The following is a 20,584-nucleotide window of genomic DNA, read 5'->3' as shown; positions in this document are numbered from 1 at the left end:
TGGAGTTGTTTGTTCTTAGACATCCCGATTCAACTAGTTTTCTTATTTTCTAATTTATTAAGCTTTACCTTCTGCTCTCTCTTTTGTCACGAGGCTGCGATCTTCTTTGACTGGAACTCTCTCTTCTCGAATGGACCATGTTCATTCCCTTGAGGAGTTAACGCTGCTGAATGGATGGGGCTCGGTTAGGCGGGAAGAAATGTCACCAATATCCAAGGAGGGAAGTGGACTGTATGTTGGTTTTAAAATTGAAATGGACTGGAGCTTCGAACAACAGATGAGGGCGAACAGATATGTGGTTTTTGGTAACCACAGATTCTCCAAGTAGTGGCAGATACGAATAATGAGAGTTGGTTAAATAAAACAAAATCGTGGGTTTAGATTTGTAGGTGTATTTATTCAAGAAGGGTTGAGATGCTCACCAGTTGATCGATTATGCAAAAGTGCACGAGTTCTTAAGCCTAACTTGCCAAGATAGTTACTTTTTGTGGAATTTCTTTGTTTTTTAAATACTCGTTTAAACTAAAGTAGTCATTCACAATAATTCATTCGGTTTAATTCATAACAATGACTTTAAGACTAAGGCAAGTATACATAACTAGAGTAAAGGAAATTCAGTGGCGCTAAAAAACTAAGTCCAAGCTCGAAGTTTGGACACAATGATTAAACATTCTAGAATGCGAAAATTGCATAATAGTTTAATAAAATCCCTTTTATGAACTCCGAGAAATTTGATTATTTTGGACGTATGTCAGTGGCGGGAAGAGCGAGTCGGCTAGACTGGTAAATAAAACGACCCAAGTAAATAATCCACCTTTTAGTTATTTAAAGTCGACTTCGATTTTTTACACAAGATGTCGATTAATCGAAAGTTGACATTTGTATCCCTAGTCGGAAGTTCAGAAGTGAATAAGGAAAGAAAGAATAAAATTTTTCGAAGTAAATCTTTAGAAAAATGGATTATGATGTAAGTTAAAATAATACACTTTCCACAATTTAAAGTGTAATATGTTCGTTTTTCACCATTGAAAATCTATGTTTTTCGCGAGTACATTTTTGAGACACTACGAAAATCTCTGAAAACACGTACGCTGCATACCAGTGTTGTCAATATTGGAGATTTCTCCTCATATTGGGGAATTACTTTCAAAAATTGGGACTACATTTTTGACTTGAGGGTTTGATAGGGATTCGAAGCAAATATTGGGGATTTTTTGTATAAGAATTTTCTGTTAAAAATTTTGTGTTTAACCCTTACTTTTTTATAGTAATTTTTGATAAGCATCTCGGCCTTAATATGGATTTGAAATAGGTTTATTTGACACATTTCCTTTATAGAACAGTAAAATAACGCTATTTTAAGACTTCATAAAGTTTTGCGATAAGGCCGTTAGATAACATAAATTGATATAATAAGCACCAAGTTGTACTTGCTGATCACGATTTCTATCATCTGTAAACGCATGATATCGATAACTATCCGGGACAACATTGCGCTGAAATTTTATCCTGAACATATGATTAGCCCTCCCATATATATCTCCCGATGTTCACTTCCAAAGTCACTGAAAGCGCATTTATAGACCAATCGTCCTAAATTTAGCATAACGATTTGAGTAATTTGCAAATTGGCACATAAAACTCTGTTATGACTCTTGCAAGTTTTGTTGAATTTCATCAAAATCGGATAAGATTTATATATAGCTTCCCTATACGTGTACACAGCGTACTATTTGTACATATGGAGCCGTAGTTATTTCATATTTGAACACATTTTCCACTTATACGGAAGACATTTGCACTTTCTTACTTCTTACAACATCAACAGTTTATATCGGTGCCTTCATATGACGGTTGGCTGTCCAAGAAATGAATTCTAAATTTTTTATAAAAATTGTTTGAGGATATTCACTTGTAGTTGGGGATTTTGGGGACAAAGGATTCGACATTTTGGGACAAGGGACTGAACACTACTGGCAATCCTGCTGGATGTTCAACAGAATCAAGCAACACCAACGTAATTAAAAAAAAAATAATTATGTGAATCGTGAAAAAGTATCGTGGAAAGCGAACGTAGTACAAACCTTAAGACTCCCTTATTTAAAGCAGGAAATGTTATTTTAGCCAATTCCCACGGTTGTCCCCGCCGAACCTTTGGACGTGGAGGCTGATACAACCAATTTGCGTGCCGCAATGAAAGGCTTTGGCACCGATGAACAGACCATTATCGATATTATTACGGCCCGCTCCAATGCTCAACGCCAGCTAATCAAAGAGAACTTCTTGCGTGAATATGGTCGTGATTTGATCGATGATTTGAAGAGTGAACTTGGTGGAAAATTCGAAGATGCCATAATTGCTTTGATGATGCCGCCAGTCAAGTATTTGTGCACACAGTTGCATAGAGCCATGGCGGGAATGGGCACTAACGAAAGTACTTTGGTTGAGATACTCTGTACAAAATCTAATGAGGAAATGGTGGAAATTGTCAAATGCTATGAGGATATGTATGATCGTCCATTGGCAGAGCATATGTGCAGTGAGACTTCGGGACATTTTCGTCGCCTATTGACATTAATTGTGACCGGGGTGCGAGATCCCGTAGGCGCCGTTGACGCTCAAAAGGCTGTGGAACAAGCTCAACAGTTGTACAGTGCTGGAGAAGCCAAATTAGGTACGGATGAAGAGGTCTTTAATCGTATCTTGGCCCATGGCAGTTTTGCCCAACTCAGATTGGTCTTTGATGATTATAAGCAACTTTCGGGCCAGACCATAGAGCAGGCTATTAAACACGAAATGAGCGGAGAATTGCATGAAGCTATGATGGCTATTGGTGAGTTTTGTTTTTTTATGTGATTATGAAAAACACGTAAAACCAGAAAGGGAGAAAAACACAAGTGGACAGCATTTAACGTAATGTTTTCAACTATTTTTTTTAATTCATACAATCGGATATTGTGCGGCTGCAGACCATAGGGTAATCTGTTTCTATTACAAATATAACACAAAAAATCCTTGTTTTTTTATTTAGGCTGTGAGCCGATTGATAGCAAAGTTGTGGGGTTGACGTTGACGTTTAGTGTGGTGAATAATTTTGACGGTTATAAAGCGAGTCTTTCAACCACCGACTGGAAGATTAGTAGATTGGATGAGGCTGATGATGACCGGAGACATGCAGTATTCGTACCCAACTCCGGCTGTCAACAACAACAAGTCTAAGGAGTTGTATCTTACGAATTCAACAAGTTGAAACTGAATGTCCATAGAAGCGGTGGGGTTGGGGGAGACGACTCTGCAGTTGTTGCTGAACACTTGCCAGAGGAACTATCGACCACATCGCTAAAGTCTGGCGGATTGCTGGAAACTGAAAATCCCCCTGCTACAATCGAGTCAGGAGGGAAAAGCAGCGAAACGGGAACCGACAAGCCCTGTATGGGTGGTTCATCCGGTTGGACAGGGCTCAAGATGTGCGCCAACGGGGAAGCACGGAACTCAAAGGTACTTCTACTGCAGCTGCTAACTGAAGCATCTAAGGAGGAATCGTCTACATCGCAAGTGTCCAGTGTTCTGAGAAAGAGTGGTTTCACAGCTTTCTTACCTGCCCCTGGATGCGTAGGAAGCTTATCATGACGAGTCCTAACGAATCTTGTGATGATGAACGAACCATTCCTGGTGGAATTAGAAGACGAGGCTAACACAACTGTGGTGGTAGTTCTGAATCATGACTATGGTCCGGTTTCTACAGATAAATCCACCATTGTAAGGCGTCTTCGGCGGCACTAAAGGTCCTGATGGCAGGGGTATTTGACGTGGTTCTTAATCCCGGAATTCCACGAACCATTCCTCCACACACCCATGGTTACTGGATTAAGAATTCCGAGATCTAAACTACTCAAGGATACGGGGAATGGGAGACACAGAACCTGTATTCTTACGAAGTGCAGTCTAGATGTTTTTCTTCTTCCGTCGCTAAGCACTGAAGATTTAATAGTAGCCAGCCATGAAATAGATGAGTCTTATTACTGGCTGGCTTCCCTATATATGGCACACGGTTTAGAGATGCCGCCTTCAAACCTTAGGTCGCTGGTCGAAACCGCTTCTGTAGGAAAGAAGGGCCTCATTATAGGAAGTGATGCTAATGAACATCACCAACAACCAATCCCATGGCAGCCGGTTGTAAGTATCGGATTGTCCCGATTAAAGCCTTTATCGGCAAGGGCTGCTGCCTCAGCGTACAACGCACTGCTACAACAACTACCGGATATGGGGAAGTTCGGATGTTAACGAAAGGGGTGAGTTGCTTATTGATATATTATAAGTTGCAATCTGGCGATTTGTAAAGGGGATAAACCGACCTTTAATACCAGGAACAGGCAGGAGGTACTAGATATTACCTTAAATCCTTTGGGCGATCAGAAGTTTCGACTCCTGACGCGCCAGCAGCATGCATATAGTAAAGGCAAATCCACTGACACAGCCCTTCACTATCTAGTCGGCTACATAGAGGGTTCTCTCACTGTCAAGGAATATATTGGGTTGCCCAAAAAGTAATTGCGGATTTTTCATATAGTCGGCGTTGACAAATTTTTTCACAGCTTGTGACTCTGTTATTGCATTCTTTCTTCTGTCAGTTATCAGCTGTTACTTTTAGCTTGCTTTAGAAAAAAAGTGTAAAAAAAGTGTATTTGATTAAAGTTCATTCTAAGTTTTATTAAAAATGAATTTACTTTCTTTTAAAAAATCCGCAATTACTTTTTGGGCAACCCAATACAATGGTAGACGTTAGATTTTCTAGGCATCTACTCTACCGTAAGAAAGTTTATTACTAACTTACTTACAAAAAGATGCTTTACGGCAGGCTTGGGATCTGTGGATCTAAAAAGATGGGTCAGCATTTTCTTTGGAATATAGCCATTAACAATATTTTATTGTCTCTGGAAGAAAAAGGCGTAAAAATGGTCGCGTATTCTGACGACGTGGCAATTGCTGTTAGGGGAAAGTTTTCCAGCACTCTAAGAGATATACTTCAGATATTTGCTGGACAGGAAATTGGACTTCAAATCCAACATTTTGGAAAGGGTAAGAAAGGCAACTCTTGCCATATACACTTGCAAGAGAGCCATTGGCAAAAGTTGGTGGTTTCGACCGCGTGTCATGCATTGGTATATACTGCAGTTGTCTGACCTTTTATGCTATATGGTGTTGTGGTCTGGTGGACGGCGCTTCAAAAGTCCACCTACTGCTCAATACTTAACCGGATCCGAAGGATGGCTTGTTTATGCATCACAGCCGCACGGAGGACGACACCATCTGATGCACTGAATTTAATGCTACGTTTATGCGTCTGGACATTGTGGCTAGACAAATTGCAGCGACGGCTGCCGTTAGGTTAAGGGAGCTTCCTCTTTGGTCATGTGGCGGCTACGGACACTGTGTTATCCGTGATACAATATCCGATGTTCCAGGCAGTGTGGATTTCACCCTACCTGAGTCGCTTTTTGATAAAAAGTACTGTACAACTATCCCTATTCTAAAGATCTAGAAGTGGTCATATCGAAAAGGTTACCCGACCACTGCAGTGTGTATCAAGCGGAGATCCTTGCATTTATGGAAGTGGTGGATAAGATATAATGTCATTACGACGATTGGCATAAATATCTTCTCAGACAGCCATGCAGCCATTAAATCCCTGGAGAACGTATTTCTGAACACAAAAACCGCCCTCGATTGTCGCAGGTCTCTAAACGAGATGGCTGAACAGTTCAAAATTCATTTGTTCTGGACGCCGGGCCACAAAGATATCCCAGTGAATTGTAAAGCGGACGAGCTTGACAGACCACAGACCGGCCAATTGATTTGTACATGTTCAACAAGGTTTCTTTATCTGCACCCCAAATTGCTGTGGAATGTGTAAGATCCGTCAAATGTGACTCAAAGTATTTTGGAACACTTGATGGTCGGAATCATTTCTCCATCGACCATCACAGTCAGCTCGGCATTCATCTCATGCGTATTCGTAGTGAACGATGTGGCTGATGATTTAATTGGTGATATCTTCAGACTTCTTGCAGCGAAATATGAAGCAAATTTGTTGAGGTAGACGTTCAACCTAACCCAGATGTCCGAATTTGATACGATCTTTATGACGTCTGAAGGATAGGTAGAGGTTAAACAGTGTCGGAGATATCACCCCGACTTGGAGAACTCCCTGTTTCACTCTACGGTGCTTCGACTTCTTATCCCTAAATTCCACAAATGACTAGCGACCCAGCGATTCAGGCCTGGCTAGGGACGTGTTGGCGAAATTCTCAAATAGTTTGGCACAGCTGACCGTGTCGAATGCCTTCGATACGCCCAGTGCCACGAGGACCGTACTATCACAAGGCCTGGGCTGAAGCAAGCCACGGCAAATATCACCGCACTTATGTGCCGTGGCATGCAAAGCAGTTATTGTGCCATGCAGTTTGCGAATCCATATTGATGTTCGGCGAATAGAAATTCTCCTACGAGGCTCGGGAGAAGTAATGCCTCAAGCGTCTTTGCTACTGGTGAGAGAAGGGCGATCGGTCTGTATGACTCCCCCAAACTCGGGTCCTTTCCATGCTTCAGTAGCGAGATCACCCATTTTCCAGACGTCGGGAACAAAGTCTCCATGGTAATCCAGATTCTTTAGCATCATTGTATTCCGTCGGGGCCCAACGCCTTAGGTGATTTGGTACCACGGATGACATTCGTAACTTCGCCCATGGTAAATTGTGATGGCTGTTCATTGGCTCGGAGACCACGAATACGGCGAATGGCTCTCCTCCTTGCCCTATCTCTCTCGGGATGCACAATAAATTAACGGTTGAACAACCTGGCGCATCTCTTCAGATCAGTCACGGTTATTTCGACAAAAGTGACGGAGGTCCTGTCATCCCGTCTACCGGGGTTTGAGAGTGACTTAACAGTAGACCACAGTTTGCCTACACCGGTGCCTAAGTTACATTGCTCCAAGTGGTCCAGCCACAAATTCCGCTTATGTTCGTTGACTACCCTGTTTATTTCCAGATTCAGCTCGCTGATTCTGGGGTTAGCGGGATCCGTAGCACGAATCCCATCAAGCTCGTCTGCGAGTACCACTGCTTGCGCCGGGAAATTGGGCCGCACTTGGGGTATTCGACCGGCTGGTATAAAGCGAGCGGCTGGAAACTGAAAATCCCCCTGCTACAATCGAGTCAGGAGGGAAAAGCAGCGAAACGGGAACCGACAAGCCCTGTATGGGTGGTTCATCCGGTTGGACAGGGCTCAAGATGTGCGCCAACGGGGAAGCACGGAACTCAAAGGTACTTCTACTGCAGCTGCTAACTGAAGCATCTAAGGAGGAATCGTCTACATCGCAAGTGTCCAGTGTTCTGAGAAAGAGTGGTTTCACAGCTTTCTTACCTGCCCCTGGATGCGTAGGAAGCTTATCATGACGAGTCCTAACGAATCTTGTGATGATGAACGAACCATTCCTGGTGGAATTAGAAGACGAGGCTAACACAACTGTGGTGGTAGTTCTGAATCATGACTATGGTCCGGTTTCTACAGATAAATCCACCATTGTAAGGCGTCTTCGGCGGCACTAAAGGTCCTGATGGCAGGGGTATTTGACGTGGTTCTTAATCCCGGAATTCCACGAACCATTCCTCCACACCCACGAACCATTCCTCCACACACCCATGGTTACTGGATTAAGAATTCCGAGATCTAAACTACTCAAGGATACGGGGAATGGGAGACACAGAACCTGTATTCTTACGAAGTGCAGTCTAGATGTTTTTCTTCTTCCGTCGCTAAGCACTGAAGATTTAATAGTAGCCAGCCATGAAATAGATGAGTCTTATTACTGGCTGGCTTCCCTATATATGGCACACGGTTTAGAGATGCCGCCTTCAAACCTTAGGTCGCTGGTCGAAACCGCTTCTGTAGGAAAGAAGGGCCTCATTATAGGAAGTGATGCTAATGAACATCACCAACAACCAATCCCATGGCAGCCGGTTGTAAGTATCGGATTGTCCCGATTAAAGCCTTTATCGGCAAGGGCTGCTGCCTCAGCGTACAACGCACTGCTACAACAACTACCGGATATGGGGAAGTTCGGATGTTAACGAAAGGGGTGAGTTGCTTATTGATATATTATAAGTTGCAATCTGGCGATTTGTAAAGGGGATAAACCGACCTTTAATACCAGGAACAGGCAGGAGGTACTAGATATTACCTTAAATCCTTTGGGCGATCAGAAGTTTCGACTCCTGACGCGCCAGCAGCATGCATATAGTAAAGGCAAATCCACTGACACAGCCCTTCACTATCTAGTCGGCTACATAGAGGGTTCTCTCACTGTCAAGGAATATATTGGGTTGCCCAAAAAGTAATTGCGGATTTTTCATATAGTCGGCGTTGACAAATTTTTTCACAGCTTGTGACTCTGTTATTGCATTCTTTCTTCTGTCAGTTATCAGCTGTTACTTTTAGCTTGCTTTAGAAAAAAAGTGTAAAAAAAGTGTATTTGATTAAAGTTCATTCTAAGTTTTATTAAAAATGAATTTACTTTCTTTTAAAAAATCCGCAATTACTTTTTGGGCAACCCAATACAATGGTAGACGTTAGATTTTCTAGGCATCTACTCTACCGTAAGAAAGTTTATTACTAACTTACTTACAAAAAGATGCTTTACGGCAGGCTTGGGATCTGTGGATCTAAAAAGATGGGTCAGCATTTTCTTTGGAATATAGCCATTAACAATATTTTATTGTCTCTGGAAGAAAAAGGCGTAAAAATGGTCGCGTATTCTGACGACGTGGCAATTGCTGTTAGGGGAAAGTTTTCCAGCACTCTAAGAGATATACTTCAGATATTTGCTGGACAGGAAATTGGACTTCAAATCCAACATTTTGGAAAGGGTAAGAAGGGCAACTCTTGCCATATACACTTGCAAGAGAGCCATTGGCAAAAGTTGGTGGTTTCGACCGCGTGTCATGCATTGGTATATACTGCAGTTGTCTGACCTTTTATGCTATATGGTGTTGTGGTCTGGTGGACGGCGCTTCAAAAGTCCACCTACTGCTCAATACTTAACCGGATCCGAAGGATGGCTTGTTTATGCATCACAGCCGCACGGAGGACGACACCATCTGATGCACTGAATTTAATGCTACGTTTATGCGTCTGGACATTGTGGCTAGACAAATTGCAGCGACGGCTGCCGTTAGGTTAAGGGAGCTTCCTCTTTGGTCATGTGGCGGCTACGGACACTGTGTTATCCGTGATACAATATCCGATGTTCCAGGCAGTGTGGATTTCACCCTACCTGAGTCGCTTTTTGATAAAAAGTACTGTACAACTATCCCTATTCTAAAGATCTAGAAGTGGTCATATCGAAAAGGTTACCCGACCACTGCAGTGTGTATCAAGCGGAGATCCTTGCATTTATGGAAGTGGTGGATAAGATATAATGTCATTACGACGATTGGCATAAATATCTTCTCAGACAGCCATGCAGCCATTAAATCCCTGGAGAACGTATTTCTGAACACAAAAACCGCCCTCGATTGTCGCAGGTCTCTAAACGAGATGGCTGAACAGTTCAAAATTCATTTGTTCTGGACGCCGGGCCACAAAGATATCCCAGTGAATTGTAAAGCGGACGAGCTTGACAGACCACAGACCGGCCAATTGATTTGTACATGTTCAACAAGGTTTCTTTATCTGCACCCCAAATTGCTGTGGAATGTGTAAGATCCGTCAAATGTGACTCAAAGTATTTTGGAACACTTGATGGTCGGAATCATTTCTCCATCGACCATCACAGTCAGCTCGGCATTCATCTCATGCGTATTCGTAGTGAACGATGTGGCTGATGATTTAATTGGTGATATCTTCAGACTTCTTGCAGCGAAATATGAAGCAAGTTTGTTGAGGTAGACGTTCAACCTAACCCAGATGTCCGAATTTGATACGATCTTTATGACGTCTGAAGGATAGGTAGAGGTTAAACAGTGTCGGAGATATCACCCCGACTTGGAGAACTCCCTGTTTCACTCTACGGTGCTTCGACTTCTTATCCCTAAATTCCACAAATGACTAGCGACCCAGCGATTCAGGCCTGGCTAGGGACGTGTTGGCGAAATTCTCAAATAGTTTGGCACAGCTGACCCTGTCGAATGCCTTCGATACGCCCAGTGCCACGAGGACCGTACTATCACAAGGCCTGGGCTGAAGCAAGCCACGGCAAATATCACCGCACTTATGTGCCGTGGCATGCAAAGCAGTTATTGTGCCATGCAGTTTGCGAATCCATATTGATGTTCGGCGAATAGAAATTCTCCTACGAGGCTCGGGAGAAGTAATGCCTCAAGCGTCTTTGCTACTGGTGAGAGAAGGGCGATCGGTCTGTATGACTCCCCCAAACTCGGGTCCTTTCCATGCTTCAGTAGCGAGATCACCCATTTTCCAGACGTCGGGAACAAAGTCTCCATGGTAATCCAGATTCTTTAGCATCATTGTATTCCGTCGGGGCCCAACGCCTTAGGTGATTTGGTACCACGGATGACATTCGTAACTTCGCCCATGGTAAATTGTGATGGCTGTTCATTGGCTCGGAGACCACGAATACGGCGAATGGCTCTCCTCCTTGCCCTATCTCTCTCGGGATGCACAATAAATTAACGGTTGAACAACCTGGCGCATCTCTTCAGATCAGTCACGGTTATTTCGACAAAAGTGACGGAGGTCCTGTCATCCCGTCTACCGGGGTTTGAGAGTGACTTAACAGTAGACCACAGTTTGCCTACACCGGTGCCTAAGTTACATTGCTCCAAGTGGTCCAGCCACAAATTCCGCTTATGTTCGTTGACTACCCTGTTTATTTCCAGATTCAGCTCGCTGATTCTGGGGTTAGCGGGATCCGTAGCACGAATCCCATCAAGCTCGTCTGCGAGTACCACTGCTTGCGCCGGGAAATTGGGCCGCACTTGGGGTATTCGACCGGCTGGTATAAAGCGAGCGGCCGCTGCGTTAATGATATCTCGGAATTTCCTCTCGGCCACAAGCACATCAGACGGGGGTGGCAGTTCACTGAAGCGGCGATTGGTATCTCTCTGAAGCTAGTCCAATCGGCCTTCAGGTTATGAAGTCGGGTGGTCGGTCGATGGTGAGAATTATGGGGAGGTGGTCTGACCCCAAAGAGATGACGGCTTGCCAAGATACGTCACTCAGGAGATCAGGGGATGCAATGGAGATGTCCGGCAAGCTGCTGCACCTCCTCGTAATCCTAGTGGGGGCATCCTCATTCACCGTGCAAAACGTGGAGCTTTCAATCTGCTCTGCCAAAGCTATGCCACGCTGGTCGTTACCTAAGGGAGAATGCCACGACGTGTGATGCGCATTAATATCCCCTAGAACCAGACGATTATGGCCAGATAGCAACCCAATTATAGCGGGGTTGTAAGCCTGGCCATTAATCGCGGCACAGCTTCCAACCGGCGGTATGTACACGTTGTATAGCTCTATCTCGGCAGTACCGGACCTGACTGCTATTCCCATGCATTTCATGTAGGGGTCACTAGCGCCATGCACAGGCGAGATAGTTGTATTACGAAGGCCAATCCCCCACCTCCATTCCTTGAACGATCCTTACGTAGCACATTGTAACCGTGACAACTGTGCAAGCTGCAGGTGTTGGTTAGCTCTGTCTCCTGGATCGCTGCGACCAATATGCTCTTCCGACTCAAAAAGTCCACGATCTCATCCATCTTGCCACAAAGTCCGTTGCAGTTTAACTGCAAGAACGATACACTTCCCGGCACTGGCCTGGCAATATTTGGGCTGGGATGCTGGTGTTGCGAAAATTGCCGTACGGAAGAGGTCGGGGGGGGTCACATAGTCCGACGACGAGGGCGCAGAAGGCGACGACGACGACGATTGTGACCCGCTGCTGTGACCCAGTATGACTATACTCCCGTAGTGAAGTGAGGCCAGAGCAAGATCGGAAATATACCCACTTCATGCACCGGTTACACCTCACCGACACCGACCGATGATGAAGGCGGTTCTGGCAAACCGAACAGAACCAGGGTCCGGGGTTCTTTTCAATCCCGACACGGATTGAATCATCGGTCAGTGTCGGTGAGGTGTAACCGGTGCTTGGAGTGGGTACATTTCCGTTCTTGCTCTGGCCTAACCTCGCTACGGGAGTATAGTCATACTGGCTATGTCGCTAGGTGCTGTGCGAACATAGCCAGCAGTGGGTCACAAGCGTCGCCGTCGTCGCCTTCGGCGTCCTCGTCGTCGGACTATTTGACCCCCCCGACCTCTCCCGTACGGCAATTTATGCAACGACAGCACCCTAGCCCTACTATTGCCAGGCCAGTGTCAGGATATGTATCGTTCTTGCAGTTAAACTGCAATGGACTGCGAGGCAAGATTGATGAGATTGTAGATTTCATGAGTCGGAAGAGCATATCGGTCGCAGCGATCCAGGAGACAAAGCTGACTAACACCTGCAGCTTGCACAGTTGTCACGGCTACAATGTGCTACGTAAGGATCGCTCAAGGAATGGAGGTGGGTGATTGGCCTTCGTTATACACCATTCCGTGCAGTATAGACCTATCTCGCCTGCGCTTGACGCTAGTGACCCATACATGGAATGTATGGGGGTAGCAGTCAGGTCTGGTACTGCCGAGATAGAGATATACAACGTGTATATACCGCCGGTTGGTAGCTGTGTCCCGATTAATGGCCAGGCCTACAGCCCCGACATTAGTGGGTTGCTATCTGGCCATAGTCGTCTGGTTCTGGGGGATTTTAATGCACATCACTCGTCATGGCATTCTCCCCTAGGTAACGACCAGCGTGGCATAGCTTTGGCAGAGCAGATAGATAGCTCCACGTTTTGCACGGTGAATGAGGATGCCTCCACTAGGATTACGAGGAGGTGCAGCAGCTCGCCAGACATCTCCATCGCATCCCCTGATCTCCTGAGTGACGTATCCTGGCAAGCCGTCATCTCTTTGGGGTCAGACCACCTCCCCATAATCCTCACCATCGACCGACCACCCGACTTCATAACCTCTGAGCGCCGGACTTTCATCAATAACAAGAAGGCCAATTGGACTGGCTTCAGAGAGTATACCAATCGCCGCTTCAATGAACTGCCACCCCCCTCTGATGTGCTTGTGGCCGAGAGGAAATTCCGAGACATCATCAACGCAGCAGCCGCTCGCTTTATACCAGCCGGTCGAATACCGCAAGTACGACCCAATTTCCCGGCGCAAGCAGTGGTACTCGCAGACGAGCGTGATGGGATTCGTGCTATGGACCCCGCTAACCCCAGAATCAGCGAGCTGAATCTGGAAATAAACAGGGTAGTCAACGAACATAAGCGGAATTTGTGGCTGGAACACTTGGAGCAATGTAACTTAGGCACCGGTGCAGGCAAATTGTGGGCCACTGTTAAATCTCTCTTGAACCCCGGTAGACGGGACAACAGGACCTCAGTCACTTTTGGCGAGTTAACCGTGACTGATCCGAAGAGAGGCGCCAGGTTGTTTAACCGTCAATTTATTGTGCATCCCAAGAGAGACGGCAAGGAGGAGAGCCATCCGCCGTATTCGTGGTCTCCGAGCCGATGAACAGCCATCACAATTTAACGTGGGCGAAGTTACGAATGTCATCCGTGGCGCCAAACCTTCCAAGGCGTTGGGCCCCGACGGAATCTCTACATTGATACTGAAGAATCTGGATTTACCTGGAGTTGAGTACCTTACCACAGTCCTTAATCTGTCATTGAACACTCTTATAGTTCCCGATGTCTGGAAAATGGGCAGAGTGATCCCGCTACTGAAGCCTGGTAAGGACCCGAGTTTGGGGGAGTCGTACAGACCGATCTCCCTTCTCTCACCAGTGGCTAAGACGCTTGAGGCATTACTCCTCCCGAGCCTCGTAGGAGAATTTCCATTCGCCGAGCATCAACACGGATTTCGGAGACTGCACAGCACAACAACAGCTTTGCATGCCATCACCACACACATTTGCCGTGGCTTCAATCAACCCAGGCCATGTGATAGGACGGTCCTCGTGGCACTGGACCTATCGAAGGCATTCGACACGGTCAGCCATGCCAAATTATTTGAGGACATCGCCAACACGTCCCTCCAGCCAGGCCTGAAACGGTCGCGAATTATCTGTGTGGCCGCCAGTCATTTGTGGAATTTAGGGATAAGAAGTCAAAACACCGTAGAGTGAAACAGGGAGTTCCCCAAGGTGGGGTGATATCTCCGGCTCTGTTTAACCTCTACCTATCCTCCATCCCACCTCCTCCAGACGGCATAGAGATCGTATCATATGCGGACGACTGTACGATCATGGCATCAGGCCCCCCACCCATTGATGACATCTGCGATAGGTTGAACGTCTACCTCAACGAGCTTGCCTCATATTTCGCTGCAAGAAATCTGAAGATATCCGCCACCAAATCTTCAGCCACACTGTTCACTACAAATACGCGTGAGGTGAATTCTGAGCTGACTGTGATGGTCGATGGAGAAATGATTCCGACCATCAAGTGTCCCAAAATACTTGGCGTCACATTTGACAGCTCCTACACTTTCTCCCCACATGCCACAGCAATCTGCAATAAAGTCAAAAGTAGAAACAAGGTCCTCAAGTCACTCGCTGGCAGCACTTGGGGTGCAGACAAAGAAACCTTGTTGACCATGTACAAAGCAATTGGCCGGTCTGTGGTAAGTTATGCAGCGCCAGTGTGGTCACGTCAACTTTGTGACACGCAGTGGAATAATATTCAGATCTGTCAGAATGCCGCCCTCCGAACTGCGACGGGCTGTCTCCTTAGTTCTCATGTGGACCACCTCCATCAGGAGACAAAGATCCTACCAGTGCGAAGACATAACTACATGCTGTCTAAGCAATACCTTCTGGGCTGTTATCGCAGAAATCATCCAAATCATCATCTTGTGGATAGATACCCACCGCCCAGAAGTCTTAAGGTTGATCTACACGATCTAGAGCGTGAGGTCCAGCGCTACAAGAGAGAACCTCTAGATCAAGTGGCATATCAAGCGGGTCTGAACAACATTCATGCAGACACGGTAGCAGACGCGTTAATTGGCTACCGGGTGAATGTAGTCCTTGGAGAACGACCGCCACCCATTGCACCCGAAGAAATCGACCTCCCCCGGCAAACCAGAGTGGTTCTGGCTCAATTACGTTCCGGCAGATGCAGCCGCCTCAATTCCCACAGAGCTAGGATTGATGCCGACGTGCAAGATGTATGTCCCGATTGTAACCAGGGACCGCACGATACACGTCACCTGTTTAACTGCCCGGCCAGACCCACTCGACTCAGACCCAGATCCCTGTGGACGCACCCCATCTTAGTCGCGGAGTTCCTGGGTCTTGACACTCAACAGAATCAAGCAGACGAAAGATAGTACACAATAAACTGCTACAACAACAACAACAACGATCTAGGAAACCAGTCAAATGCTATTACAAAGCACAGAACTCATTTTTCTGCTTAACTTTAAAAAACAATGGAATTTTTGTGTTTATTTGTAATAGAAATAGATTACCCAACGTTCTGCAGCCGGGCAATATCCGATTATATGGATTATTTCAAGACCAAATAATTTTAGCGCAAAATATGAGGATAGACAGGGAGGCACACTGCGAACAGTGTAGGCTGCAAATATACTTACATTGAAAACTTACTCTTATGGCTATCGACGATTACTTAGAGTAGCAGTTGCGTGTGTTTTTTTGTATTAGTTGAATGTCTTCATTTGGTAGAAACATATGAAGTGCGCTACAAATGAAAATAGTCTTAAGAGCATAGTTTCAACCTAGAAGACATGCCCTTTTTGACAAATTCTACAAATTCTAATTCTACCAAATTACGAGGAGGTGCAGCAGCTCACCAGACATTTCCATTGCATCCCCTGATCTCCTGAGTGACGCATCCTGGCAAGCCGTCATCTCTTTGGGGTCAGACCACCTCAGCAAGCTAAATCTGGAAAAAAGCAGCGTAGTCAACGAACACAGGCGGAATTTGTGGCTGAAACACTTAGAGCAATGTTACTTAGGCGCCGGTTTAGGTAAGCTGTGGTCAACTGTTAAGACGGGATGACAGGATCTTAATCACTTTTGGCAACGTAACCGTGACCGATCTGAAGAGATTCGCCAGGTTGTTCAACCGTCAAATTGTTGTTGTTGTTGTAGCTGTGTGTTATACACTGAGGCGGCAGCCCTTGCCGATGAAGAACTCCATCGGGTCAATCCGGTGCGTACAACCGGCTGCCATGGGATTGATCAATCCCGAGAGTGATAGAGCAAGAAGGAGAGCCATTCGCCATATCCGTGGTCTCCGAGCCGATGGACAGTCATCACAATTTACCGTGGGCGAAGTTACGAATGTTGTGTCCCGATTAATGGCCAGGCTTACAACCCCGACATAAGTGGGTTGCTATCTGGCCATAATCGTCTGGTTCTGGGGGATTTTAATGCGCATCACTCGTCATGGCATACTCCCCTAGGTAACGACCATCGTGGCATAGCTTTGGCAGAGCAGATAGATAGCTCCACGTTTTGCACGGTGAATGAGGATGCCCCCACTAGGATTACGAGGAGGTGCAGCAGCTCGCCAGACATCTCAATTGCATCCCCTGATCTCCTGAGTGACGTCTCCTGGCAAGCCGTCATCTCTTTGGGGTCAGACCACCTCTTTGGGGTCAGACCACCAAGGCCGATTGGACTGGCTTCAGAGAGTATACCAATCGCCGCTTCAGTGACTTGCCACCCCCCTCTGATGTGCTTGTGGCCGAGAGGAAATTCCGAGACATTAGTGGTACTCGCAGATGAGCGTGATGGGATTCGTGCTACGGACCCCGCTAAACCCAGAATCTGCGAGCTGAATCTGGAAATAAACAGGGTAGTCAACGAACATAAGCGGAATTTGTGGCTGGACCACTTGGAGCAATGTAACTTAGGCACCGGTGCAGGCAAACTGTGGGCCACTGTTGAGTCTCTCTCGAACCCCGGTAGACGGGACGACAGGACCTCAGTCACTTTTGGCGAAATAACCGTGACTGATCCGAAAAGATGCGCCAGGTTGTTCAACCGTCAATTTATTGTGCATCCCGAGAGATACAGGACAAGGAGGAGTGCCATTCGCCGTATTCGTGGTCTCCGAGCCATCACAATTTACCGTGGGCGAAGTTACGAATGTCATCCGTGGCGCCAAATCTTCCAAGGCGTTGCGCCCCGACGGAATCTCTACATTGATGCTGAAGAATCTGGATTCAACCTGGAGTAGAGTACCTTACCACTGTCCTCAACCTGTCATTGAACACTCTTATAGTTCCCAATGTCTGGAAAATGGGCAGAGTGCTCTCGCTACTGAAGCCTGGAAAAGACCCGAGTTCGGGGGAGTCGTACAGACCGATCTCCCTTCTCTCACCAGTGGCAAAGACGCTTGAGGCATTACTCCTCCCGAGCCTCGTAGGAGAATTTCCATTCGCCGAGCATCAACATGGATTTCGGAGACTGCACAGCGCAACAACAGCTTTGCATGCCATCACCACACACATTTGCCGTGGCTTCAATCAACCCAGGCCATGTGATAGGACGGTTCTCGTGGCACTGGACCTATCGAAGGCATTCACGTCCCTCCAGCCAGGCCTGAAACGATGGGTCGCGAATTATCTGTGTGGTCGCCAGTCATTTGTGGAATTTAGGGATAAGAAGTCGAAACACCGTAGTGTGAAACAGGGAGTTCCCCAAGGTGGGGTGATATCTCCGGCTCTGTTTAACCTCTACCTATCCTCCATCCCACTCCCTCCAGACGGCATAGAGATCGTATCATATGCGGACGATTGTACGATCATGGCATCAGGCCCCCACCCATTGATGACATCTGCGATAGGTTGAACGTCTACCTCAACGAGCTTGCCTCATATTTCGCTGCAAAAAATCTGAAGATATCCGCCACCAAATCTTCAGCCACACTGTTCACTACAAATACGCGTGAGGTGAATACTGAGCTGACTGTGATGGTCGATGGAGAACTGATTCCGACCATCAAGTGTCCCAAAGATCCTACCAGTGCGAAGACATAACTACATGCTGTCTAAGCAATACCTTTTGGGCTGTTATCGCAGAAACCATCCAAATCATCATCTTGTCGATAGACATCCACCGCCCAGAAGCCTTAAGGTAGATCTACATGATCTAGAGCGTGAGGTTCAACGCTACAAGAGAGAACCTCTAGATCAAGCGGCATATCAAGCGGGTCTAAACAACATTTATGCAGACACGGTATCAGATGCGGTAATTGGCTACCGGGTGAATGTAGTCCGTGGAGAACGACCGCCACCCATTGCTCCCGAAGAAATCGACCTGCCCCGGCAAACCAAAGTAGTTCTTGCTCAATTACGTTCCGGCAGATGCAGCCGCTTCAATTCCCACAGAGCTAGGATTGATGCTGACGTGCAAGATGTATGTCCCGTTTGCAAACAGGGACCGCACGATACATGTCACCTGTTTAACTGCGCGGGCAGACCCACTCGACTCAGACCCAGATCCCTGTGGACGCACCCCATCTTAGTCGCAGAGTTCCTGGGTCTTGACACTCAACAGAATCAAGAAGACGAAAGATAGAACACAATTAACTGCTACAACAACAACAACAACAACAAAATGACATATTGATTGTAAAAATCGGTCTACATACTTCGTTTTTATTAAGAATTAAGTGAAGGTACCTCCTTTGGAAAACCCGTTAACGTTTTTTATGATTCTCAGACTTAAAGAAAATTAATGAGAAACAATTAAAAAAATATTAAAATTTAATCTCTAGAAAAATCTCATTCGTCTTTAGAAAAAATTTCGTTATATATTAGAAACACTATATTTTTTTTTTAATTTGTTTTAAATTTTGTTTTCAGACAAAATTTGATTGAAGTTCTGCCTTTAGAAAAAGTTTAGTTAATTTTGTATTTAGAGAAAATTTGATCGCCTTTTTTTTTCTTTGGAAAAAATTTGTCGAAATTTTGTCTTTAGAAAAATTTTAATTAGAGTTTCTTATTCTTTAGAAAATATCTCATAGAAAATTTTTCTTTAAAGAAAATTTCATCGATTTTTGTTTTAGAAATAATCTCATTAAGTTTTCCTTTAGAAAAAATTTGGAAAACTAACAATAAATGTTGTCTTTAATAAATTTCTTTGAAATATTGCCTTTAAAAATGCTCTTGAAATTTTATGTTTAGAATATTTTTTTTAAGAAAAATTGGATTGAAAAATTCTACATAAAAATTGCATAAAAGTTTGTCTTAAAAAAGCACTTCATTGAAATTGTGCATGTATTTGGAAAAAGTTCATTAAACTTTATGTTTGGAAAAAATTCCATTGAATTTTGTAACACAGAAAATTTCACTTTGTAGTTTTTCATATTTATCCTGCCCATCCTGCATTGGCCGACTAATCACTTTAGAAACGTACGCGGTGCGAAACAATTTTAAGTACTTAGTTTAAATATGTATTGCTATAATTTACCCAATAAGGCCAATATTGACCACAAACGACCCACAATAAGAAGTATCTATGTAAAATTTCTTGCGGATGGTCTCGTTCGTTCCGACGGTATCGTGAATACTCAGACGATTGGGAATATTTATTATAAATATTTCGAGGTGTTACAAACAAAATAACAAAATTTGGGGAAAATGCACTAGGGCGCACTCCCTTGTTCTGAGACCAGGAACGAGATTCTGAAGTCCGTTTCTGAGGCAAAGGCCCCTCGATCATTAAGTATACCCAAATTGACAAAGTTGACAAATTTTTTCACAGCTTGTGACTCTGTAATTGCATTTTTTCTTCTGTCGGTTATCAGCTGTTACTTTTAGCTTGCTTTAGAAAAAAGTGTAAAAAAAGTATATTTGATTAAAGTTCATTCTAAGTTTTATTAAAAATGAATTTACTTTCTTTTACAAAATCCGCAATTACTTTTTGGGCAACCCAATATTTAAAGTCGCCAATAACTCGCCGTGTCGTATCAAGCATTGTAGCCACTCTATATTTAAGTAAGAACCGGTGCCACCCGGCTTCTCACTGAGACTCTCCACGCGATACCGCTGATTTTCCGCTAATGCAGTTGCAGCTACTCCGCATGGAGCATTCCACTATCCGCAAATGTAATTTTTTGGTTTAGAGCGTGCTTTTTTCCTTCTGAAAAAACATGAAATCAGCTGTTTTTGTTTTCAGTCGAATGAAAGCCACCCCAAATTAAATTGTTTCCACAATTTAACAATTTAACCAGCTTTCTCACAACTTGAACAATTAGTACGCATAAAAAGTCAGCTTTTGCTCATACTTTTAGGTTTTTGCAAACGAAAAAAACATAAATGTAATAGCAAAAATGATAAACCGTATGTAAATGAATAATTTTGACATGCATTTTAAGTTGCATGTGAATACAAAAAGTGACTTGCCATAAGACAACTACATGCAGTGTAATAGCGGCTTAAGCATTGTATAGATTGTGAATTA

The 20,584-nt window shown here is 44.9% G+C and overlaps 1 protein-coding gene across 5 annotated transcripts in view; it reads left to right on the top strand.

Annotated features, from left to right (window-relative positions):
- The first annotated feature begins 855 nt into the window (after positions 1–855).
- The window catches only part of LOC106095758 (annexin B10), a 53,608-nt gene continuing 33,879 nt past the window's right edge, over positions 856–20,584 (top strand). For 4 of the 5 annotated variants that reach the window (XR_009397975.1, XR_009397974.1, XM_059366676.1 and 1 more), the window contains exons 1-2: positions 856–967; positions 2,125–2,833. Coding sequence is in view for 3 of the 5 variants with exons in the window: in XM_059366676.1 (XP_059222659.1) it covers positions 956–967; positions 2,125–2,833 (721 nt within the window). In the remaining 2 variants the exon portion in view is untranslated. The remainder of the gene's footprint in view (positions 968–2,124; positions 2,834–20,584) is intronic. The other variant, XM_013263085.2, reaches the window with a different exon arrangement.

This window comes from Stomoxys calcitrans, chromosome 4 (genome assembly GCF_963082655.1).
Source record: "Stomoxys calcitrans chromosome 4, idStoCalc2.1, whole genome shotgun sequence".
In the NCBI taxonomy this organism is placed as follows: domain Eukaryota; kingdom Metazoa; phylum Arthropoda; class Insecta; order Diptera; family Muscidae; genus Stomoxys; species Stomoxys calcitrans.
Note: the sequence above shows the minus strand (reverse complement) of the source record. Positions and strands in the feature narration are given on the sequence as shown.